The 25,932-nt window shown below is 51.0% G+C and overlaps 1 protein-coding gene across 1 annotated transcript in view; it reads left to right on the top strand.

Annotated features, from left to right (window-relative positions):
• Positions 1-8,965: 8,965 nt before the first annotated feature.
• The window catches only part of chrnb1 (cholinergic receptor, nicotinic, beta 1 (muscle)), a 90,302-nt gene continuing 73,335 nt past the window's right edge, over positions 8,966-25,932 (top strand). The window contains exons 1-4 of the mRNA XM_041178900.1: positions 8,966-9,041; positions 13,485-13,624; positions 17,940-17,984; positions 25,441-25,550. Coding sequence (XP_041034834.1) covers positions 8,978-9,041; positions 13,485-13,624; positions 17,940-17,984; positions 25,441-25,550 — 359 coding nt within the window. The 5' untranslated portion in view covers positions 8,966-8,977. The remainder of the gene's footprint in view (positions 9,042-13,484; positions 13,625-17,939; positions 17,985-25,440; positions 25,551-25,932) is intronic.

The following is a 25,932-nucleotide window of genomic DNA, read 5'->3' as shown; positions in this document are numbered from 1 at the left end:
GGGATTGTTTGATGGGACAGTGTCATGAGTGATTTCCATTCCATCAAACCCCATGTTGTCCATTTCTTGGGAGTGTTTGATGGGGACAGTGTAGTGGGAGCTGTACTCAGTATCTAACCCAGTGTTATACCTGTCCTGGGAGTATTTGATGTGGACAGTGTTGAATGAATTTACTCTGTATCTAATCCCGTGCTGTACCTGCCCTGGGAGTGTTTGATGGGGACAGTGTAGAGGGAGCTTTACTCTTTATCTAACCCCGTGCTGTACCTTCCAGAGGGTGTTTGATGCGGACAGTGTAGAGGGAAATTTATTCTGTATCTAACCCCGTGCTGTACCTGTCCTGGGAGTGTTTCATGGAGACAGTGTAGCGGCAGCTTTACACGGTATCTAACCCCGTGGTGTCCCTGTCCTGGGAGTGTTTGATGGGGACAGTGTAGTGGGAGCTATACTCATTATCTAACCCCGTGGTGTACCTGTCCTAGGAGCGTTTCCTGGGGACAGTGTAGAGGGAGCTTTACTCTGTATCTAACACCGTGCTGTACCTGTCCTGGGAGTGTTTTTTGGGGAATGTGTAAAGAGAACTTAATTCTGTATCTATCCCCGTGCTGTACCTGTCCTGAGAGTGTTTGATGGGAACACTGTAGAGGGAGCTTTACTCTGTATCTAAGCCCGTGCTGTACCTGTCCTGGGAATGTTTGAAAGGGACAGTGTAGAGGGGGCTTTACTCTGTGTCTAACCACATGCTGTACGTGCCCTGGGAGTGCTTGATGTTGACAATGTAGTGTGAGCATTTCTCTGTATCTCACCCTGTGCTGTACCTGCCCCGGGAGTATTTGATGGGACAGTGTAGAGGGAGATTTACTCTGTCTCTAATCCCGTGCTGTACCTGCCCTGAAAGTGTTTAATGGGGATGGTGTAGAGGCAGCTTTACTCTCTATCTAACCACGTTCTGTACATTCCAGACGGTGTTTGATGTGCACAGTGTAGAGGGATCTTTACTCTGTATCTAACCCCGTTCTGTACCTGTTCTGGGAGTGTTTGAAGGGGACAGTGTAGAGGGATCTTTACTGTTTATCTAACCCCGTGGTGTACCTGTCCTGGGAGTGTTTGATGGGGACAGTGTAGAGGGAGCTTTACTCTGTATCTAACCCCATGGTGTACCTGTCCTGGGAGTGTTTGATGGGGACAGTGTAGAAGGAACATTACTCTGTATCTAATGCCATGCTGTACCTGTCCTGGGAGTGTTTGATGGGGACAGTGTAGAAGGAACTTTAATCTGTATCCAACGCCATGCTGTACCTGTCCTGGGAGAGTTTGATGGGGTCAGTGTAGAGGGAGCTTTATTCTGTATTTAATCCCGTGCTGTACCTGTCCTGGGAGTGTTTGATGGGGACAGTGTAGAGGGAGCTTTACTCTGTATCTAACGCCGTGCTGTCTCTGTCCTGGGACTGTTTGATGGGGACAGTGTAGAGGGAGCTTTACTATGTATCTAACACCGTGCTGTACCTGTCCTGGGACTGTTTGATGGGGACAGTGTAGAGGGAGCTTTACTATGTATCTAACACCGTGCTGTCCCTGTCCTGGGAGTGTTTGATGCGGACAGTGTAGTGGGAGCTGTACTCAGTATCTAACCCCATGCTATACCTGTCCTGGGAGTTTTTGATGGGGACAGTGTAGAGTGAGTTTACTCTGTATCTAATCCCGTGCTGTACCTGCCCTGGAAGTGGTTATTGGGAATGGTGTAGAGGCAGCTTTACTCGCTATCTTACCCCGTTCGGTACCTTCCAGAGGGTGTTTGATGCAGACAGTGTAGAAGGAACTTTACTCTTTGTCTAACCCCATGGTGTACCTGTCCTGGGAGTGTTTGATGGGGACTGTGTAGAGGGATCTTTACTCTTTATCTAACCCCGTGGTGTACCTGTCCTAGAAGTGTTTGATGGGGACAGTGTAGAGTGAGTTTACTCTGTATCTAACCCCGTGCTGTACCTGTCCTAGGAGTGTTTGATGGGGACAGTGTAGAGGGAGATTTACTCTGTATCTAACCCTGTGCTGTACCTGTCCTGGGAGTGTTTGATGGGGACAGTGTAGAGGGAGCTTTACTCTGTATCTAACCCCGTGCTGTACCTGTCCTGGGAGTGTTTGATGGGGACAGTGTAGAGGGAGCTTTACTCTGTATCTAACGCCGTGCTGTACCTGTCCTGGGAGTGTTTGATGAGGACAGTGTAGAGGGAGCTTTACTCTGTATCTAACCCCGTGCTGTACCTGTCCTGGGAGTGTTTGATGGGGACAGTGTAGAGGCAGTTTTACTCTGTATCTAACCCCGTGCTGTACCTGATCTGTGAGTGTTTGATGGGGACTGTGTAGAGGGATCTTTACTCTTTATCTAACACCGTGCTGTACCTGTCCTGGGAGTGTTTGATGGGGACAGTGTAGAAGGAACTTTACTCTTTATCTAACCCCGTGGTGTACCTGTCCTAGGAGTGTTTGATGGGGACAATGTAGAAGAAGCTTTACTCTGTATCTAACCCCATGTTGTACTTGCCCTGGGAGTGTTTGATGGGGACAGTGTAAAGAGAACTTTACTCTGTATCTAACCCTATTCTGTACCTGCCCTGGGTGTGTTTGATGGGACATTGTCGAGAGTGATTTACTCTCTATCAAACCACATGTTGTCCATATCCTGGGAGTGTTTGATGGGGACAATGTACAGGGAGCTTTACTCTGTATCTAAGCCCGTGCTGTAGCTGTCCTGTGATTGTTTGATGGGGACAGAGTGGAGGGTGTTTTACTCTCTATCTTACCCTGTGCTGGACCTGCCCTGGGAGTGTTTGATGGAACATTGTAGAGGGAGCTTTACTCTGTATCTAACCCTGTGCTGTACCTGTCCTGGGAGTGTTTGATGGGGACAGTGTAGAGGGAGATTTACTCTGTATCTAACCCCGTGCTGTACCTGTCCTGGGAGTGTTTGATGGGGACAGTGTAGAGGGAGATTTACTCTGTATCTAACCCCGTGCTGTACCTGTCCTGGGAGTGTTTGATGGGGACAGTGTAGAGGGAGCTTTACTCTGTATCTAACCCCGTGCTGTACCTGTCCTGGGAGTGTTTGATGGGGACAGTGTAGAGGGAACTTTACTCTGTATCTAACCCTGTGCTGTACCTTTCCTGGGAGTGTATGATGGGGACAGTGTAGAGGGAGATTTACTCTGTATCTAACCCCGTGCTGTACCTGTCCTGGGAGTGTTTGATGGGGACAGTTTAGAGGGAGCTTTACTCTGTATCTAACCCCGTGCTGTACCTGTCCTGGGAGTGTTTCATGGGGACAGTGTAGAGGGAGATTTACTCTGTATCTAACCCCATGCTGTACCTGTCCTGGGAGTGTTTGATGGGGACAGTGTAGAGGGAGCTTTACTCTGTATTTAACCCCATGCTGTACCTGTCCTGGGAGTGTTTGATGGGGACAGTGTAGAGAGAGCTTTACTCTGTATCTAACCCCGTGCTGTACCTGTCCTGGGAGTGTTTGATGGGGACAGTGTAGTGGGAGCTATACTCATTATCTAACCCCATGGTGTAACTGTCCTAGGAGTGTTTCTTGGGGACAGTGTAGAGGGAACATTACTCTGTATCTAACTCCATGCTGTACCTGTCCTGGGAGTGTTTGATGGGGACAGTGTAGAAGGAACTTTACTCTGTATCTAATCCCGTGCTGTACCTGCCCTGAAAGTGTTTAATGGGGATGGTGTAGAGGCAGCTTTACTCTCTATCTAACGACGTTCTGTATCTTCCAGACGGTGTTTGATGCGCACAGTGTAGAGGGACCTTTACTCTGTATCTAACCCCGTTCTGTACCTGTTCTGGGAGTGTTTGAAGGGGACAGTGTAGAGGGATCTTTACTCTTTATCTAACCCCGTGCTGTACCTGTCCTGGGAGTGTTTGATGGGGACAGTGTAGAAGGAACTTTACTCTGTATCCAACGCCATGCTGTACCTGTCCTGGGAGTGTTTGATGGGGACAGTGTAGAGGAAGCTTTATTCTGTATTTAACCCCGTGCTGTACCTGTCCTGGGAGTGTTTGATGGGGACAGTGTAGAGGCAACTTTACTCTGTATCTAACGCCGTGCTGTCCCTGTCCTGGGACTGTTTGATGGGGACAGTGTAGAGGGAGCTTTACTCTGTATCTAACACCGTGCTGTCCCTGTCCTGGGAGTGTTTGATGGGGACAGTGTCGAGTGAGTTTACTCTGTATCTAACCCCGTGCTGTACCTGCCCTGGAAGTGGTTATTGGGGATGGTGTAGAGGCAGCTTTATTCGCTATCTTACCCCGTTCGGTACCTTCCAGAGGGTGTTTGATGCGGACAGTTTGGAAGGATCTTTACTCTGTGTCTAACCCCATGGTGTACCTGTCCTGGGAGTGTTTGATGGGGACAGTGTAGAGGGATCTTTACTCTTTATCTATCCCCGTGGTGTACCTGTCCTGGAAGTGTTTGATGGGGACAGTGTAGACGGAGCTTTACTCTGTATCTAACCCCGTGCTGTACCTGTCCTGGGAGTGTTTGATGGGGACAGTGTAGAGGGAGATTTACTCTGTACCTAACCCCGTGCTGTACCTGTCCTGGGAGTGTTTGATGGGGACAGTGTAGAGGGAGCTTTACTCTGTATCTAACCCCGTGCTGTACCTGTCCTGGGAGTGTTTGATGGGGACAGTGTAGAGGGAGCTTTACTCTGTATCTAACCCCGTGCTGTACCTGTCCTGGGAGTGTGTGATGGGGACAGTGTAGAGGGAGCTTTACTCTGTATCTAACCCTGTGCTGTACCTGTCCTGGGAGTGTGTGATGGGGACAGTGTAGAGGGAGCTTTACTCTGTATCTAACCCTGTGCTGTACCTGTCCTGGGAGTGTGTGATGGGGACAGTGCAGAGGGAACTTTACTCTGTATCTAACCCCATGCTGTACCTGTCCTGGGTGTGTGTGATGGGGACAGTGTAGAGGGAGCTTTACTCTGTATCTAACCCTGTGCTGTACCTGTCCTGGGAGTGTGTGATGGGGACAGTGTAGAGGGAGCTTTACTCTGTATCTAACCCCGTGCTGTACCTGTCCTGGGAGTGTGTGATGGGGACAGTGTAGAGGGAGCTTTACTCTGTATCTAACTCCGTGCTGTACCTGTCCTGGGAGTGTTTGATGCGGACAGTGTGGAGGCAGATTTACTCTGTATCTAACCCTGTGCTGTACCTGTCCTGGGAGTGTTTGATGCGGACAGTGTGGAGGCAGATTTACTCTGTATCTAACCCTGTGCTGTACCTGTCCTGGGAGTGTTTGTTGGGGATAGTGTAGAGGGAGATTTGCTCTGTATCTAACCCCGTGCTGTACCTTTTCTCGGAGTGTTTGATGGGGACAATGTAGAAGAAGCTTTACTCTGTATCTAACCCCGTGCTGTACCTGTCCTGAGCCTGTATGATGGGGACAGTGGAATCTCGTTGTGCAATGGGTTACATTTTGGGATCATGACATGCTTCATTCTTTGAGCCGTAAGATGCACAGAAATACAGGACATCCTTTTTCTGGATCTTGTGTCTGTAACTGGAGACAACATCATGGTTTTCTCGTTTTCACAAACTGTCAGTGAGTAATCGCTCACGGCTGGCCCGAGCGCGTGATGATTCACTCACTTTATCCCGTGTGAATACTCAGTAACTGTTCAGTGAATCTTTTAAAGGGTTGAGTCTCTCGAGGTGTAAAATGCAAACCTCGACAGTGTAGTACCCGTCACCACCATGAGATAACGCTGCTCCTTCCTCAATGCTGGGAAGTTTGACCAGTGCAATTGGACAGTCTCTGAGGCTCATGGTCACCTAATGCTGGTCTCATTGCCCCCTCCTCCCCACCCCCACCCCCACACCCCCTACCTCCCCCCCCGGCCACCAAGAAGTTGAAACATCTTTACATCTACCCAATTGAGCACCTGTCATTATTGTCAGGTCACCTCTCAGCTCTGTCTGCGCTGTAGAGAAAAGGAGTCCCCGGCCGGTTCACTCTTTCCTGACTATTGTCGCCTCTCAGCTCTGGTATCATCCTTATCAACCATGTTGCACCTTTTGCCTGCGCCCCTGAATCCCGTGTATTTTTAATTCATGATGCGGATATCAGAACTGTGGCACCGTACTCCAAGTCTTGCCATAGAGTCATTAACAGCACAGAAGGAGGCCATTTGGCCCATCAAGTTAATGCCAGCCCCCCCCCCCCCCCCACCCCTCAGTGGAGCAGTCCGGTCATTCCCATTCCCCCACACCCCCCGCTCTTATTCCCGTAACCCTCCACATTTAGGTCTCTCGAGCGGCCATCCAGCTGCTCTGGGAAATCATCCATCGTCTCCGCTTCCACCGCCCTCATGGGCAGCGAGTTCCAGCCCACGACCACTCACCGCCTGTGGCCCGAAAGCCCATGAAGGTTTGACCTAACCTCTCCGCTGTTCAATCCGATCTTCCTGCCGACATACCCCAGTTAACTCAACCACTGAAAAGTTACTGCACAGAAAGAGGCCATTCAGCCCGTTGTGCCTGAACCGGCTGAAGTTATTTCCCCTTCCGTTTTAACCCCACCTTTACAGGTTCCAGCACTTCGGGTGCAGGTCCAGGTACCTTTTTAAATGAGTTGAGGGTTTCAGCCTCCAGCACCAAACCAGGCAGTGAATTACAAACACCCACCACCCTCTGGGGTGATGAAGCTTGTCCTCACTTGCCCTCTAATCCTGACCCCTCCACGCTCGGAACCGAGCCCTCCCCCCTCCCAGGTTTGTCCCCTGGCCGATTGTTGTACAAACCCATCTGGCGTTCTCCTGTGAAAGTTTCCTGGTCACCGCGGGAGAGGATCTGGGCGATAACTAGGCCGGTTAACCAGCACCGGCGCTGACTCGTTCGGCACCTCGCCTGCTACTCTGCAGGAGCTTGCTGTGCATGAGTTGGTCACCGTGTTTGCCAATGAGGCAGAGGCAAATAGGGGGTGGATTCAGTTGTGGGGTGGGTGGGGGGGGTGGTGGTGGTGGTGGGGGCAATTCTTCTCCGGTGCCCCAGCCAACGTTTGTCTCTCAGTCCTCCTCCTCGTTTTTCAAAAAGGCAGGTGATCTGGTCGCGATCATGCGCATGTTTGTGGGAGCTTGCTGTGCGCAAATTGGCTGCCGCGTTTCCTACGTTACAACAGTGACTGCCTTTCAAAAAGTACCGGGTGTAAAATGCCCCCCTTGGAAGCAAAGAGGATTGAGGGGAGGATCGATAGAGATTATGGCAGGTGTAGGTAAACAAAGGCAGCGGGTGGAATTTAAGTGCGACTAATGAATCTGGAGTGTAAAGCCAGTCTCAGTCATGGTGACAACTGTATCGATGGTTGTAAAAACCCCATCTGGTTCACTAATGCCCCCTTTAGGGAAGGAAATCTGCCGTCCTTACGCGGTCTGGTCTACTTGTGACACCAGACCCACACAGCAATGTGGTTGACTCTTTAACAGCCCCTCTGAAATGGCCTGGCAAGGCCACTCAGTTCAAGGGCAATTAGGGATGGGACAACAAACGCTGGCCTTGCCACCGACGCCCACATCCCATGAAAGAATGTTTAAAAAGCTGCAAGGACTAAGGGGACACATTTAAGATATGGGCAAGAGAAGCAAGGACCGAAGGGGGGGTGGGGGAGGTAGGGGGGTGGGGGAGGTGGGGGGGTATAAGATATGAGGAAGAATGTTTTTTTTATGCAGTGTGTGTGGTAATGAGCTGGAACCCGCCTCATGGGTGACGGAAGCAGCAACAATGATTTCCAAAGGAAACTGGACCCACACTTGAAGGGAGATAAACCAGCAGGGCTACGGAGATGGAGCAGGGGAGTGGGATTGACAGGATAGTTCCAGGGAGAGCAAGCAGAGGCTGAATGGGCTGAATGGCCTCAACCTGCACCACCAATGACTTTAAAATACTTTGGGACATCCTGAGGGTGTGAGAAGGCTCTATAGAAATGCAACGTTTCTTAAATTCTTTCATGGGATGTGGGCATTGCTGGCTGGGCTAGTGTTTATTGCCCATCCCTAATTGCCCCTTGAGAAGGTGGTGGTGAGCCGCCTTCTTGAACCGCTGCAGTCCCATGTGGTGTGGGTACACCCACCGTGCTGTTAGGGAGGGAGTTCCAGGATTTTGACCCAGCGACAGTGAAGGAACGGCCGATATATTTCCAAGTCAGGATAGTGAGTGGCTTGGAGGGGAACTTCCAGGTGGTGGTGTCCCCATGTGTCTGCTGCCCTTGTCCTTCTAGATGGTAGCGGTCGTGGGTTTGGAAGATGCTGTCTAAGGAGCCTTGGTGAGTTGCTGCAGTGCATCTTGTAGATGGTACACACACTGCTGTTACTGTGCGTCGGTGGTGGAGGGCGTGAATGGTTGTGGATTGGGTACCAATCAAGCGGGGCTGCTTTATCCTGGACGGTGTTGAGCTTCTTGAGTGTTGTGGGAGCTGCACTCATCCAGGCGAGTGGGGAGTATTCCATCACACTCCTGACTCTCCGCAGAATTCCCAGCCTCTGACCTTGGAGTCAGGACGGAGTATTTTTGCCAGAAGGAAGGGGACAGTTGGGGTTTTTATTTTGTTGCTGCATAAACGAAGGTGACTTCCTGCATAGCTGTGTGATCCCGGCGCCTCTCTCTCCCTCTCTCTCTCTGTCCCTTTAAATATCCTTCAAAGGGAATCTGTACTGCCTTCCCGTGAACAGCTGCTCCCAGTCTGGGCTGGCTGCAGTGACAGGAGCCTCACAGCCCAGAGTGGGGGGGGTTGGGGGGTGTAGAGCAGTTCCCACCCACCCACCCACCTCTGTGAGTGGCAGCCACCTCCACCAATCAGCCCACCCCGCCTCAGCTCTCCGACCAATCAGCGCGCGGCCGCCGAGGTGGTCCCCACTGGAAAAGTTTCAGGGGGAGTTGGTTAAAAGATTTTGCCCGGAGCTGTTGGGTTGACATGGCAAGCACAGGGATCAGGGCGAGACTGCAGATCCTCTTCCTCCTCATGCTGACAGGGACGGGTAAGTGTATAATATCCTTTCAACACACAAAAGAAAAATCCCAGTTAGCCTGGAATGACCTGGTTGAGGGGTGATTTAAAGTGGTAATGCCCACAATGAGAGCACGTTAGGAGCCCCTACCATTGTAGGGTTATTTTGCATTGGTGGCTTTTTTGTTTTTTAGCTCCCTGGATCAGACAATCTTGAGGTCAGATACTCCCTAGTTATAAATATTTAGCTTCTGAACGGATACCCCTGTGGCGTTGTGCACTGTGTCAGATACAAATCAACAGAGGCGTTTTGGATTTAACCAGATTGGAGCCCAACTCATCATATCACCATGTGAAAGCGGGAAGTTACAGTGAGGGGTGTGGGGTATACCAGAGCGTTACAGTGAGGGGTGTGGGGTATATCAGAGTGTTACAGTCAGGGGTGTGGGGTATACCAGAGTGTTACAGTCAGGGGTGTGGGGTATACCAGAGTGTTACAGTCAGGGGTGTGGGGTATACCAGAGTGTTACAGTCAGGGGTGTGGGGTATACCAGAGTGTTACAGTCAGGGGTGTGGGGTATACCAGAGTGTTACAGTCAGGGGTGTGGGGTATACCAGAGCGTTACAGTGAGGGGTGTGGGGTATATCAGGGAATGTTACAGTGAGGGGTGTGGGGTATATCAGAAAGTGTTACAGTGAGGGGTGTGGGGTATATCAGAGTGTTACAGTCAGGGGTGTGGGGTATACCAGAGTGTTACAGTGAGGGGTGTGGGGTATACCAGAGTGTTACAGTGAGGGGTGTGGGGTAAGTCAGAGTGTTACAGTGAGGGGTGTGGGGTATATCAGAGCGTTACAGTGAGGGGTGTGGGGTATATCAGAGTGTTACAGTCAGGGGTGTGGGGTATATCAGAGAGTGTTACAGTGAGGGGTGTGGGGTATACCAGAGAGTGTTACAGTGAGGGGTGTGGGGTATACCAGAGTGTTACAGTGAGGTGTGTGGGGTATATCAGAGTGTTACAGTGAGGGGTGTGGGGTATACCAGAGCGTTACAGTGAGGGGTGTGGGGTATACCAGAGTGTTACAGTGAGGGGTGTGGGGTATACCAGAGTGTTACAGTGAGGGGTGTGGGGTATACCAGAGTGTTACAGTGAGGGGTGTGGGGTATATCAGAGAGTGTTACAGTGAGGGGTGTGGGGTATACCAGAGTGTTACAGTGAGGGGTGTGGGGTATACCAGAGTGTTACAGTGAGGGGTGTGGGGTATACCAGAGTGTTACAGTGAGGTGTGTGGGGTATATCAGAGTGTTACAGTGAGGGGTGTGGGGTAAGTCAGAGTGTTACAGTGAGGGGTGTGGGGTATACCAGAGCGTTACAGTGAGGGGTGTGGGGTATACCAGAGAGTGTTACAGTGAGGGGTGTGGGGTATTTCAGAGTGTTACAGTGAGGGGTGTGGGGTATATCAGAGAGTGTTACAGTGAGGGGTGTGGGGTATACCAGAGAGTGTTACAGTGAGGGGTGTGGGGTATACCAGAGAGTGATACAGTGAGGGGTGTGGGGTATTTCAGAGTGTTACAGTGAGGGGTGTGGGGTATATCAGAGAGTGTTACAGTGAGGGGTGTGGGGTATACCAGAGCGTTACAGTGAGGGGTGTGGGGTATACCAGAGCGTTACAGTGAGGGGTGTGGGGTATATCAGAGAGTGTTGCAGTGAGGGGTGTGGGGTATATCAGAGAGTGTTACAGTGAGGGGTGAGGGGTATATCAGAGAGTGTTACAGTGAGGGGTGTGGGGTATATCAGAGAGTGTTACAGTGAGGGGTGTGGGGTATATCGGAGTGTTACAGTGAGGGGTGTGGGGTATATCAGAGTGTTACAGTGAGGGGTGTGGGGTATATCGGAGTGTTACAGTGAGGGGTGTGGGGTATATCAGAGCGTTACAGTCAGGGGTGTGGGGTATATCAGAGTGTTACAGTGAGGGGTGTGGGGTATATCGGAGGGTGTTACAGTGAGGAGTGTGGGGTATATCAGAGAGTGTTACAGTGAGGGGTGTGGGGTATATCAGAGCGTTACAGTGAGGGGTGTGGGGTATACCAGAGCGTTACAGTGAGGGGTGTGGGGTATATCAGAGTGTTACAGTCAGGGGTGTGGGGTATACCAGAGAGTGTTACAGTGAGGGGTGTGGGGTATACCAGAGAGTGTTACAGTGAGGGGTGTGGGGTATACCAGAGAGTGTTACAGTGAGGGGTGTGGGGTATACCAGAGAGTGTTACAGTGAGGGGTGTGGGGTATACCAGAGAGTGTTACAGTGAGGGGTGTGGGGTATATCAGAGCGTTACAGTGAGGGGTGTGGGGTATATCAGAGTGTTACAGTGAGGGGTGTGGGGTATATCAGAGAGTGTTACAGTGAGGGTTGTGGGGTATATCAGAGAGTGTTACAGTGAGGGGTGTGGAGTATATCAGAGAGTGTTACAGTGAGGGGTGTGGGGTATATCAGAGTGTTACCGTGAGGGCTGTGGGGTATATCAGAGTGTTACAGTGAGGGCTGTGGGGTATATCAGAGTGTTACAGTGAGGGGTGTGGGGATATATGGCAGTATTATACTTTCAGTTTGTGTGCGAGCGTCAGTGGAATTTGAATTTGGTGTTAATTGCTGGTTCGAATTGATCTGAAGAATGAAATGCTCTACAGATACGAACAGGTGCTTGGGAGCACATTGAACAATGCTGTACCCCCTGGTGTTAAACCAAACTACAGCACAGGCTGTGCTATTAATAACCGTGGGTATTAAACAGCAAAGAGTCAGAACAAGGCGTTCTACGAAGGATAAACTGGTGACTAACGTGGACTAAAAGACCGGCATTAATATTACGCTGACAAGGATGTTGGTGTTTACACAATGCTGCATGGAGATAAGTTGGCCTCTGATGCCCTGTGTTTACTGTGTTAAGTTAGTTTCTGCAGCAATTGTGCTGTTTGGGAGTGTTTGGCCGTGGTTGAACCCTTTTCCACCAGTCACAGAGTTTGCTGAATTCACCGCTCTGCTCCCTGGTCCTGCACCCAGATATTTGGGCAGGTTCTTGGCTGATCGTTTCCACACTTGCTGGAGATGGCTGTCGGGAACAGGCCCCGAGCTGGTCCTTCACATACACGTCTCAGGAGTCTGATGGAATGCTCTCTGGCTGGCCAGGAGGAGAGCTGCACCAACAACACTCGAGGAGGAGGTCCCAGATCGAACCCCATGTTGCTGATGAGGGCTGGATGGTGGGGGGGAGCGGGGGACGGGCAGTGTTAGCTCCCCCAGGTCCAAGGGGGCGAGGAAATCTCCAAACAGTCCTGCTTCCGATCACAGTCCGCCCACTCGTTTGGGTAGGGTGTGGCCGGCTCCCTTTAAGGGTAAGGTTGCGGTTGTGTGTGCTGCCCCCTGCAGTCAAATAGCTGGCTCTGTCTCCTGAAGAACGTCCACTTGAGTGAAGCAGAGGAGCCTTTCCTTGTCCCAAGCTCACCGTGGGTGATACAGTGCCTTTGAGGGCGAGGGAGAGTGGGGGATGGTGAAGGGAAGAGGGGGAAGGCAGGAAGTGGTGAGTGAAGTGGGGACTTTATTTTTATTCATTCCTGGGATGTGGGTGTTGCTGGCCGGGCCCAGCGTTTATTGCCCATCCCTAATTGCCCCTTGAGAAGGTGGTGGTGAGCTGCCTTCTTGAGCCGCTGCAGTCCCTGTGGTGTAGGTACACGCACCGTGCTGTTAGGGAGGGAGTTCCAGGGATTTTGACCCAGCGACAGTGAAGGAGCGGCCGATATATTTCCAAGTCAGGGTGGTGAGTGGTTTGGAGGGGAACTTCCAGCTGGTGGTGTTCCCCATGTGTCTGCTGCCCTTGTCCTTCTGGATGGTAGTGGTCGTGTGTTTGGAAGGTGCTGTCGAAGGAGCCTTGGTGAGTTGCTGCAGTGCATCTTGTAGATGGTACACACGCTGCTGCTACTGTGCGTCGGTGGTGGAGGGAGTGAATGTTTGTGAATGGGGTGCCAATCAAGCGGGGCTGCTTTATCCTGGATGGTGTCGAGCTTCTTGAGTGTTGTGGGAGCTGCACTCATCCAGGCAAGTGGGGAGTATCCCATCACACTCCTGACTTGTGCCTTGTAGATGGTGGGCAGGCTTTGGGGAGTCAGGAGGTGAGTTACTCACCGCAGGATTCCCAGCCTCTGGCCTGCTCTTGTAGCCTCGGTATTTATATGGCTGGGTCCAGTTCAGTTTCTGGTCAATGGTAACCCCCGGGATGTTGATAGTGGGGGATTCAGTGATGGTGATGCCATTGAATGTCAAGGGGCGATGGTTGGATTCTCTCTTGTTGGAGTTGGTCATTGCCTGGCACTTGTGTGGCGTGAACGTTAAGCTTTCAATCAATCCTGGAGCCCCTGGTGAGAGAATGCATTCACCGGCTTCCAACGGTTCAGCCTAGTTTCTTTTTGAACCTTGACCCCAGGCGTGGGAGGATCCGAGACCGAGAAGGAGCTGCTCAAGAAGCTGTTCAAAACCTACAATGCCAACGTGCGACCTGCACAGACAGCGGACGAGAAAGTGATGGTGAGAGTCGGGATGACCCTCTCACAGTTGATCAGCCTGGTAAGTCTCTGGAGCCGTTGGGACGAGGGGAGGCCATTCGGTCACTTGAGCCTATCCCGCCCCTCAATTAGATCACGTTCGGCACCTCAACTCCATTTACCCCCAACCCCCCCCCCCACCCCGCTTTGTTTCCATAACCCTCGACCACTCTCACCATTAAAAATCTATCAGTCACAGTCTTGAAAGCTCCGTTCGGCCCTCAAACTGAGCGGGTTCCAACTTCCCACTCCCCTTTGTGTGAAGAAATGCTTCCTCCAAACACATTTACCGAGGGAGAGACTCACTTCGGAGGCCGTTGAGAGAAGGTTCACTGGGGCTGATTCCTGGGATGAAGTCGGGGGGTTGGTCTTATAAGGAAAGGTTGAGCAGGTTGGGGTTTAGAAGAATGAGAGGTGATCTCATTGAAACATATAAGATTCTGAGGGGGGCGGGGGGGAGGGCGTTTGACAGGGTGGGTGCTGGGAGGATGTTTCCCCCTCGTGGGGGAGTCCAGAACGAGGGGGCAAAGTTTCGAAATAAAGCGTCTCCCACTTAAGATGGAGGTGGTGATGAATTTCTTCTCTCCGAGGGTGGTTAGTGTTTGGAATTCTCTTCCGCAGAGAGCAGTGGAGGCTGGGTCTTTGACTATATTCAAGGCTGGAGTTTGAACTATAAAAGGGAGTCGAGGGTTAGGGGGGAGGTGGGTGCTGACAGGAAAGTGGATTTGAAGCCACAATCGGATCAGCCGTGATCTTATCGAGTGGCGGAGGGGCCGAATGGCCTACTCCTGCTCCTAATTTGTAGGTTCCTATGGTCACCCCTGAACAGCCCATCTCCAACTCTCAGGTTCTGCCTCTTTGTCCTGGACTCTCTCCGCCCGAAGAAATAGCTTCTCCGGACCCTAGTGAGTCATTTAGTGATTTGAACGCCTCAGTTCGGACACCCCTTCCGTTCCTACGCTCGAGGGAATACAAGCCTGGTCTGTCCTCCATAATTTAACCCCTTTTTAAGCCCAGCTTCATCTTGCTGAATCTGCAGTGCTCCCTCACCAAGGCCGATCTACCCTTCCTGAGGTGTGGGACCCAGTGCTAAACCCAGTTACTCCAGATGGGGTCTGACCAGGGCTTTTATACAACAGCAAAGTACCTTTCGACCCCTTTGATTCCTGCAGCCTGCTCAATTTTAAAGCCAACGGGTTGCTAGGATCTGGAAGGCACTGCCGGAGAGTGAGGTGGAGGCAGATTCAATCGAGACTTTCCAGAGGTGGTCGGCTGATTATCTGAAGAGGGATTTGCAGGGCTATAGGGAAAGGCAGGGGAGTGGGACTAGCTGAATGGCCTCCTTATCTGCTGTAACCATTCCATCCCGTCAACTTTCAGCCCCTCCCATTTGACTTGGGGCCTCCATCGCTCTGGCTGATCACCAGTTCTCCATCTCCCTCCTCTCGGTCACTCGTTCCCCTTCCAATCCCGCTGCATTTCATTCTCCCCCCCACACCTGCCGCATCTGGTCTTAGACCTTTCTCTTCTCCTCCTCCTTCCTGACAGCCCCATCTCCATCACTCGCCTCACCACATTCCCCCTCTCCCTCTCCCTCTCCCTCTCCCTCTCCCTCTCCCTCCCCCTCTCCCTCCCCCTCTCCCTCTCTCCGCCACAGATGACTGTATCATTTCATTCTCTCCTCAGTTACTTTAGTCAACGCTTCCCACAATCCTCACCAACCCCTGATGTGCTGCTTCCCGATTATATCCTTTCTGCTCACTCCACACATCCACTCTCAGCATCTGCATCTCATTAGTTTCCAGTCGTTGCTCCTCTCTCCTGGAAGTTTCCGTACTATATAACAAGGCCTGTCTCTCAAATATGATTCTATGTCTCTGATTCAATCTCATCTAGTTTATCTAGTTTATTTGTGAGGACAGGTTCAGTGAAGTTATTGCCTCAATGACGTGGCCTTGCTGAGTATCAGACCTTCCTTGCAAATAAAGAGTTTAATAGGAACTAGGAGCAGGAGGAGGCCATTCAGCCCCTCCAGCATTCTTCACCATACAGCGAGATCATGGCTGATCTTCCAACTCAACACCATTTTATTACACTCCCAGGACAGGTACAGCACGGGGTTAGATACAGAGTAAATCTCCCTCTACACTGTCCCCATCAAACACTCCCAGGACAGGTACAGCACGGGGTTAGATACAGAGTAAAGCTCCCTCTACACTGTCCCCATCAAACACTCCCAGGACAGGTACAGCATGGGGTTAGATACAGAGTAAAGCTCTCTCTACACTGTCCCCATCAAACACTCCCAGGACAGGTACAGCATGGGGGGAGATACAGAGTAAATCTCCCTCTACACTGTCCCCATCAAACACTCCCAGGACAGGTACAGCACGAGGTTAGATACAGAGTAAAGCTCCCTCTACACTGTTCCAATTGTGAGTCCGCGTGATACCAGCTCAGCTGTTGGCCTTGGCCTTCCTGAGCCTGGAGAGCGGGGCCAATGTCAGACAGGTGTCCCACTCCTGACCTCCGATTCCCCACAACACAAGGGGGCCAGGCACGGACTGTAGCAGTAAGGCCCTGTGCAGAGTCAGAAAAAGCCGGCCGACAGAGGTTTGGGAACTGCCGGGCGGTCTAATGGGCGGGGGCGCGGTTTGCGGAGAAAGTAGCGGGGGTGGGGGGGAGAGGGGAGACCTAAACCTGTTTGACGAGACCCCCTCCTTTCCCTTACCAGCCCCCGCCCCGCCCCCCCCCCCCACCCCCCACCCAATACGCCAAAGCGGGAAATGACATTTTAGTAACTTCAAGCGGCGGAGAGGAAATCGGAACTTGGCAGACATCTGCGGAATGCCAGCTGTGCCCGATATCCGGCTGTGGACATTCCTGAGCCTCCTAGACCGCCTGCCAGAGTCCGGGCCTAGTCTGCTCCCGTGGGCTGGTGAACCCTTATCTCCCTCCCTTACCCGCGCCCCTCCGCCCATGCCACCCCCCCCCCCCCCTCAGGGCGTGGAGTGGCGGTGGTTTACGGCTTCCCACGGGAGTCCTGGCACAGTCAACCCGCTTGTGGTCGGAGCGAGAGAGATAGAGAGAGAGAGAGAGAGAGAGAGCGACTGTTGCCTGAGACTCCCAGGCTTCACCTGGCGTGAGTCAGTCACACACTGTGGGGCTGCAGCTCCCTTGAGACAGCTGAATATGTGCCGTCCGTAAAGCCGCCTGCAATAAACATTCCCGACAGCTGTCGGGGCCTGTAAGGCAGAGTCAGCCCGGTGTCAACGTATCCGCTATTCTATTCCGAAGCTCTTTCCTATCGGAGATATCCTCCGCTCCTCCTCTGGTGGGCTTCTTAATGCCCGTCCATGGGATGTGGGTTAGGCCAGAATTTATCGCCCATCCCTATCTGCCCTTTGTTCGGGGGGGGGCTTTTAAGAGTCAACCACCGTCGCTGCAGGTCTGGGAGTCACATGTAGGCCAGACCAGGTAAGGGCGGCAGATTTCCCTCCCCCTGCCCCCCCCACTCCCCACCTTCCCCCCTCCCACCCCCCACCCCCCCACCCCCCTTACAAGTAAAAAGAAATCCCATGTGGGCTGCCGAGGGTGAGGTCAGGATGAGGCGGGCCACACGTCCAGGGAGAGCCAGGAGTTTCCCCTGCAGCAATGACGGGGGTGGGGGGGGGTGGGGGGGGGGGAGGACAAAGCCATGCGGCGCCACCGCTGGTGGGAGAGTGGAATTACAACGTGACCTGTTTACATAGCAGTTACAGCACAGGAGTTTCCCAGGACCGGGCAGGGTAGGTGCAGGAAGGGTGTTCCCGATGGTGGGGGGGAGTCCAGAACCAGGGGTCACAGTCTGAGGATATGGGGTAGACCATTTAGGACTGAGATGAGGTGAAATCTCTTCACCCAGAGAGTGGTGAGCCTGTGGAATTTGTTACCACAGAAAGTAGTTGAGACCAAAACATTGTGTGTTTTCAAGAAGGAGTTAGATATAGCTCTTGGGGCGAAAGGGATCAAAGGGTATGGAGAGAAAGCGGGAGCAGGCTATTGAGTTGGATGATCAGCCACGATCATAATGAATGGCGGAGCAGGCTCGAAGGGCCGAATGGCCTCCTCCTGCTCCTAGTTTCTATATTTCTATTTGGCCCTAATGGTGTTTGTGCTCCATGCGAACCTCATCACAATCCCAACCCATCTCACCACCCACCCACCCCCCCATCACCCTTCTATCCCCCTGTGTTTACCCAGCTTCATCTTAATTCTGTTGGCCTCAACCATTCCCTCCCTGTAGTGGCAGCTTTTATATTCGCATCGTTAATTCTGATTTTCATTTTTCGGAACAGAATGAAAAGGATGAGGAGATGACCACGAATGTGTTCATGAACATGGTAGGCTGTGACCTTTAACCCTGACCGTCACTATATTTCTGTCTCCACACCCCCCCCGCCCCCCCCACCCCTGCCCCTGGGTTCTGACTGACCCACCCACCCTCACTGACCCCGTACGTTTTGACTGGGAGGTTCCCGATGACCTGGTCTGATTCACTGCCCTCCTGGTTAGTGCCCACCCACCCACAGATCACCCTTCCAGGAGGGGTCGGCAGGCTTGGGTACCCCCCCTCGTTGTCACCCTCTCTCCCGCCCTCTGGGGGGGGGGGGGCGGTCGCTGGCCCAGCAGGTGTCGAGTCATTTACCCCCCTTTGGGGGGCAAAACTCGGGCAGTGTGGAGGCAAGGGTGGGGGGAGGGGGTGAGAACAACCCCTCCCCCCCCCAACCTAATTCATGATTCTCGAGGTGGGGAAGAGGGGTAACTGAGGGCAGTGCTCTTAAGGGTGTTTCTGGGATGGGGCATTTGGTTTATAGCCCCATTGAGGGAGTTCCTGAGGGGGGGAGGTGTAGCCACATTTGTGGGGGGTGGTGTAATTGTTTGAATTTTCTAAGAGCTGGAAGGCAGCCATGTGGGAGCGGCGGGGGTGGGGGGGGCAGGGTATATTGTTCAATGTTAATGGATTTTATTTAGGGGGGGTCGGTGTTAATGGATTTTATTTAGGGGGGGTCGGTGTTAATGGATTTTATTTGGGGGGGTCGGTGTTAATGAATTTTATTTGCGGGGGGGGTCGGTGTTAATGGAATTTATTTGCGGGGGGGTCGGTGTTGATGGATTTTATTTCCGGGTGTGGGTGTTAATGGATTTTATTTGCGGGGGGGGGTGGGTGTTGATGGATTTTATTTGCGGGGAGGGTGGGTGTTAATGGATTTTATTTGCAGGGGGGGTCGGTGTTAATGGATTTTATTTGCGAGGGGGTCGGTGTAAATGGATTTTATTTGGGGGGGGTCGGTGTTAATGGATTTTATTTGCGGGGGGGTCGGTGTTAATGGATTTTATTTGGGGGGGTGGGTGTTGATGGATTTTATTTGCGGGGGGGTTGGTGTTAATGGATTTTATTTGCGGGGGGGGTCGGTGTTAATGCAATTTATTTGCGGGGGGTGGGTGTTAATGGATTTTATTTGCGGGGGGTGGGTGTTAATGGATTTTATTTGCGGGGGGTCGGTGTTAATGGATTTTATTTGCGGGGGGGTCGGTGTTAATGGATTTTATTTGGGGGGGTGGGTGTTGATGGATTTTATTTGTGGGGGGGTGGGTGTTGATGGATTTTATTTGCGGGGGGGTTGGTGTTAATGGATTTTATTTGCGGGGGGGTCGGTGTTAATGCAATTTATTTGCGGGAGGTGGGTGTTAATGGATTTTATTTGCGGGGGGTGGGTGTTAATGGATTTTATTTGCGGGGGGTGGGTGTTAATGGATTTTATTTGGGGGGGTGGGTGTTAATGGATTTTATTTGCGGGGGGGTCTGAGTTGATGGATTTTATTTGCGGGGGGGTCAGTGTTAATGGATTTTATTTGGGGGGGATGGGTGTTGATCGATTTTATTTGGGGGGGTCGGTGTTGATGGATTTTATTTGCGGGGGGGTGGGTGTTAATGGATTTTATTTGCAGGGGGGTGGGTGTTAATGGATTTTATTTGCGGGGGGGGCGGTGTTGATGGATTTTATTTGGGGGAGTGGGTGTTGATGGATTTTATTTTGGGGGGTGCGTGTTAATGGATTTTATTTGCGAGGGGGTCGGTGTAAATGGATTTTATTTGGGGGGGTCGGTGTTAATGGATTTTATTTGCGGGGGGGTCGGTGTTAATGGATTTTATTTGGGGGGGTGGGTGTTGATGGATTTTATTTGTGGGGGGGTTGGTGTTAATGGATTTTATTTGCGGGGGGGTCGGTGTTAATGCAATTTATTTGCGGGGGGTGGGTGTTAATGGATTTTATTTGCAGGGGGTGGGTGTTAATGGATTTTATTTGCGGGGGGGTCTGAGTTGATGGATTTTATTTGCGGGGGGGGTCGGTGTTAATGGATTTTATTTGGGGGGGATGGGTGTTGATCGATTTTATTTGGGGGGGTCGGTGTTGATGGATTTTATTTGCGGGGGGGTGGGTGTTAATGGATTTTATTTGCAGGGGGGTGGGTGTTAATGGATTTTATTTGCGGGGGGGTCGGTGTTGATGGATTTTATTTGGGGGAGTGGGTGTTGATGGATTTTATTGGGGGGGTGCGTGTTAATGGATTTTATTTGCGGGGGTGGGTGTTAATGGATTTTATTTGGGGGGGTGGGTGCTAATGGATTTTATTTGAGGGGGGGTCGGTGTTGATGGATTTTATTTGAGGGGGGATCGGTGTTGATGGATTTTATTTGGGGGGGTCGATGTTGATGGATTTTATTGGGGGGGGTCGGTGTTGAAGGATTTTATTTGCTGGGGGGTGGGTGTTGATGGATTTTATTTGCGGGGGCGTGGGTGTTAATGGATTTTATTTGTGGGGGTGGGTGTTAATGGATTTTATTTGGGGGGGTGGGTGTTAATGGATTTTATTTGCGGGGGGGGCGGTGTTAATGGATTTTATTTGCAGGGGGTGGGTGTTAATGGATTTTATTTGCGGGGGGGGTCGGTGTTAATGGATTTTATTTGCGGGGGGTCGGTGTTGATGGATTTTATTTGGGGGGGGTCGGTGTTAATGGATTTTATTTGCGGGGGGTCGGTGTTAATGGATTTTATTTGCGGGGGGTCGGCGTTAATGGATTTTATTTGCGGGGGGTGGGCGTTAATGGATTTTATTTGGGGGGGTGGGCGTTAATGGATTTTATTTGTTGGGGGGTCGGCATTAATGGATTTTATTTGCGGGGTGGGTGTTGATGGATTTTATTTGGGGGGGGTGGGTGTTAATGGATTTTATTTGTTGGGGGGTCGGCATTAATGGATTTTATTTGCGGGGTGGGTGTTGATGGATTTTATTTGGGGGGGGTGGGTGTTGATGGATTTTATTTGGGGGGGGTCGGTGTTAATGGATTTTATTTGCGGGGGGGGTCGGTGTTGATGGATTTTATTTCCGGGTGTGGGTGTTAATGGATTTTATTTGCGGGGGGGGGTGGGTGTTGATGGATTTTATTTGGGGGGGGGTGGGTGTTAATGGATTTTATTTGCGGGGGGGTCGGTGTTAATGGATTTTATTTGCGAGGGGGTCGGTGTAAATGGATTTTATTTGGAAGGGGTGGGTGTTAATGGATTTTATTTGTGGGGGGGTCGGTGTTGATGGATTTTATTTGCGGGGGTGTCGGTGTTCATGGATTTTATTTGCGGGGGGTGGGTGTTAATGGATTTTATTTGGGGGGGTGGGTGTTAATGGATTTTATTTGGGGGGGTGGGTGTTAATGGATTTTATTTGCGGGGGGGTCGGTGTTGATGGATTTTATTTGAGGGGGGGTCGGTGTTGATGGATTTTATTTGAGGGGGGATCGGTGTTGATGGATTTTATTTGGGGGGGTCGATGTTGATGGATTTTATTGGGGGGGGTCGGTGTTGAAGGATTTTATTTGCGGGGGGGTGGGTGTTGATGGATTTTATTTGCGGGGGCGTGGGTGTTAATGGATTTTATTTGTGGGGGTGGGTGTTAATGGATTTTATTTGGGGGGGTGGGTGTTAATGGATTTTATTTGCGGGGGGGGTCGGTGTTAATGGATTTTATTTGCAGGGGGTGGGTGTTAATGGATTTTATTTGCGGGGGGGTCGGTGTTAATGGATTTTATTTGCGGGGGGTCGGTGTTGATGGATTTTATTTGGGGGGGGTCGGTGTTAATGGATTTTATTTGCGGGGGGTCGGTGTTAATGGATTTTATTTGCGGGGGGTGGGCGTTAATGGATTTTATTTGGGGGGGGTGGGCGTTAATGGATTTTATTTGTTGGGGGGTCGGCATTAATGGATTTTATTTGCGGGGTGGGTGTTGATGGATTTTATTTGGGGGGGGTGGGTGTTGATGGATTTTATTTGGGGGGGGTCGGTGTTGATGGATTTTATTTGTGGGGGGGTGGGTGTTAATGGATTTTATTTGCGGGGGGTGGGTGTTAGTGGATTTTATTTGCGGGGGGGTCGTTGTTGATGGATTTTATTTGTGGGAGTGGGTGTTAATGGATTTTATTTGCGGGGGGTCAGTGTTAATGGATTTTATTTGCGGGGGGTCAGTGTTAATGGATTTTATTTGGGGGGGGGTCGGTGTTAATGGATTTTATTTAGGGGGGGTCGGTGTTAATGGATTTTATTTGGGGGGGTCGGTGTTAATGGATTTTATTTGCGGGGGTGGGTGTTGATGGATTTTATTTGGGGGGGGTCGGTGTTAATGGATTTTATTTGTGGGGGGTCGGTGTTAATGGATTTTATTTGCGGGGGGTGGGCATTAATAGATTTTATTGGGGGGTGGGGTTTAATGGATTTTATTTGTGGGGGGGTCGGCATTAATGGATTTTATTTGCGGGGTGGGTGTTGATGGATTTTATTTGGGGGGGGTGGGTGTTGATGGATTTTATTTGCGGGAGGTCGGTGTTGATGGATTTTATTTGGGGGGGTGTGTGTTGATGGATTTTATTTGCAGGGGGGTCAATGCTGATGGATTTTATTGGGGGGGTCGGTGTTGATGGATTTTATTTGGGGGGGGTCGGTGTTGATGGATTTTATTTGGGGGGGTGGGTGTTAATGGATTTTATTTGCAGGGGGTCGGTGTTGATGGATTTTATTTGGGGGGGTCGGTGTTAATGGATTTTATTTGCAGGGGGTGGGCGTTAATGGATTTTATTGGGGGGTGGGGTTTAATGGATTTTATTTGTGGGGGGGTCGGCATTAATGGATTTTATTTGCGGGGTGGGTGTTGATGGATTTTATTTTGGGGGGGTGGGTGTTGATGGATTTTATTTGTGGGGGTCGGTGTTAATGGACTTTATTTGCGGGGGGGTCGGTGTTAATGTATTTTATTTGCGGTGGGGGTCGGTGTTAATGGGTTTTATTTGCGGGGGGTGGGTGTTAGTGGATTTTATTTGCGGGGGGGTCGGTGTTGATGGATTTTATTTGTGGGGGTGGGTGTTAATGGATTTTATTTGCGGGGGGGTCGGTGTTAATGGATTTTATTTGCGGGGATGTCGGTGTTAATGGATTTTATTTGCGGGGGGATGGGTGTTAATGAATTTTATTTGCGGGGGGTGGGTGTTAATGGATTTTATTTGCGGGGGAGTCTGTGTTAATGGATTTTATTGGGGGGGTGGGTGTTAATGGATTTTATTTGGGGGGGTGAGTGTTGATGGATTTTATTTGCGGGGGGGTGGGTGTTGATGGATTTTATTTGCGGGGGGGTGGGTGTTAATGGATTTTATTTGGGGGGGTGGGTGTTGATGGATTTTATTTGCGGGGGGGTGGGTGTTGATGGATTTTATTTGCGGGGGGGTGGGTGTTGATGGATTTTATTTGCGGGGGGTGGGTGTTGATGGATTTTATTTAGGGGGGTGGGTGTTGATGGATTTTATTTGCGGGGGGGTGGGTGTTGATGGATTTTATTTGCGGGGGGTGGGTGTTGATGGATTTTATTTGCGGGGGGGTGGGTGTTAATGGATTTTATTTGCGGTGGGGGTTGTTAATGGATTTTATTTGCGGGGGGTGCGTGTTAATGGATTTTATTTGCAGGGGGTGGGTGTTGATGGATTTTATTTGCAGGGGTGGGTGTTAATGGATTTTATTTGCTGGGGGGTCGGTGTTAATGGATTTTATTTGGGGGGTGGGTGTTAATGGATTTTATTTGCGGGGGGGTGGGTGTTAATGGATTTTATTTGCGGGGGTGAGTGTTGATGGATTTTATTTGGGGGGGTGGATGTTAATGGATTTTATTTGCTGGGGGGTCGGTGTTAATGGATTTTATTTAGGGGGTGGGTGTTAATGGATTTTATTTGCGGGGGGGTGGGTGTTAATGGATTTTATTTGCGGGGGTGAGTGTTGATGGATTTTATTTGGGGGGGTGGATGTTAATGGATTTTATTTGCTGGGGGGTCGGTGTTAATGGATTTTATTTAGGGGGTGGGTGTTAATGGATTTTATTTGCGGGGGGGGTCGGTGTTAATGGATTTTATTTGGGGGGGTCGGTGTTAATGGATTTTATTTGGGGGGTGGGTGTTAATGGATTTTATTTGGGGGGTGGGTGTTAATGGATTTTATTTGCGGGGGGGTCGGTGTTAATGGATTTTATTTGGGGGGGTCGGTGTTAATGGATTTTATTTGGGGGGTGGGTGTTAATGGATTTTATTTGCGGGGGGGTCGGTGTTAATGGATTTTATTTGGGGGGGTCGGTGTTAATGGATTTTATTTGGGGGGGTGGGTGTTAATGGATTTTATTTGGGGGGTCGGTGTTAATGGATTTTATTTGCGGGGGTGTGGGTGTTAATGGATTTTATGGGGGGGGTCGGTGTTAATGAATTTTATTTGCGGGGGTGTGAGTGTTAATGGATTTTATTGGGGGGGTCGGTGTTAATGGATTTTATTTGCTGGGGGGTGGGTGTTAATGGATTTTATTTGCGGGCGGGGTCGGTGTTAATGGATTTTATTTGCGGGGGGGTGGGTGTTAATGGATTTTATTTGCGGGGGTGGGTGTTGATGGATTTTATTTGGGGGGGTGGATGTTAATGGATTTTATTTGCTGGGGGGTCGGTGTTAATGGATTTTATTTGGGGGGTGGGTGTTAATGGATTTTATTTGCGGGGGGGGTCGGTGTTAATGGATTTTATTTGGGGGGGTCGGTGTTAATGGATTTTATTTGGGGGGGTGGGTGTTAATGGATTTTATTTGGGGGGTGGGTGTTAATGGATTTTATTTGCGGGGGGGTCGGTGTTAATGGATTTTATTTGGGGGGGTCGGTGTTAATGGATTTTATTTGGGGGGTGGGTGTTAATGGATTTTATTTGCGGGGAGGTCGGTGTTAATGGATTTTATTTGGGGGGGTCGGTGTTAATGGATTTTATTTGGGGGGGTGGGTGTTAATGGATTTTATTTGGGGGGTCGGTGTTAATGGATTTTATTTGCGGGGGTGTGGGTGTTAATGGATTTTATGGGGGGGGGGGTCGGTGTTAATGAATTTTATTTGCGGGGGTGTGAGTGTTAATGGATTTTATTGGGGGGGTCGGTGTTAATGGATTTTATTTGCTGGGGGGTGGGTGTTAATGGATTTTATTTGCGGGGGGGTCGGTGTTAATGGATTTTATTTGCGGGGGTGTGGGTGTTAATGGATTTTATGGGGGGGGTCGGTGTTAATGAATTTTATTTGCGGGGGTGTGAGTGTTAATGGATTTTATTGGGGGGGTCGGTGTTGATGGATTTTATTTGCTGGGGGGTGGGTGTTAATGGATTTTATTTGCGGGCGGGGTCGGTGTTAATGGATTTTATTTGGAGGGGGATTGATAATGGATTTTATTTCTCCCCCCCACCGAGGCGTGGACAGATTATCGATTGAAATGGAATCCGGAAGATTACGGGGGGATCGAAGTCCTTCGCATCCCCTCCAGCAAAGTGTGGCTCCCGGACATCGTCCTGCTCAACAAGTCAGTGCCCCCCCACCGCCCCCCCCACCATGAGTCGCCCCCCTCCCCCCCCCTCCGCACATCCCCCACTGCGAGCGTGTCCCCCCCCTCCACGTGTCTCCCCCCCCTTCGCATGTCCCCACCCCTGCTCAGCAACCCCCCCCACCCTCTGCACGTTCCCCCCCCCCACCACCACCCCCCCACCCCCCCCGTCTCTCTGCCTCCCGGCCTGAGGGATTGTGGTTTCTCCGGCTCTGCCAGCGTCTGGAGTCGCTCCGGTTCCTCCTCAACAGGGGGGCCGGAAAACCCCAGCCCAGCGTCGGCTGGGTGCCACGGCTCCTGCCTATCCGAATCCACACCTCGGTGCCCCTCGCTCTCCCTCGGCCTTAGCCCTTTACTTAGC

Source organism: Carcharodon carcharias, chromosome 33 (assembly GCF_017639515.1).
Source record: "Carcharodon carcharias isolate sCarCar2 chromosome 33, sCarCar2.pri, whole genome shotgun sequence".
Lineage (NCBI taxonomy): Eukaryota > Metazoa > Chordata > Chondrichthyes > Lamniformes > Lamnidae > Carcharodon > Carcharodon carcharias.
The sequence above is the reverse complement of the archived record's forward strand: the minus strand, read 5'-3'. Positions and strand labels throughout refer to the sequence as shown.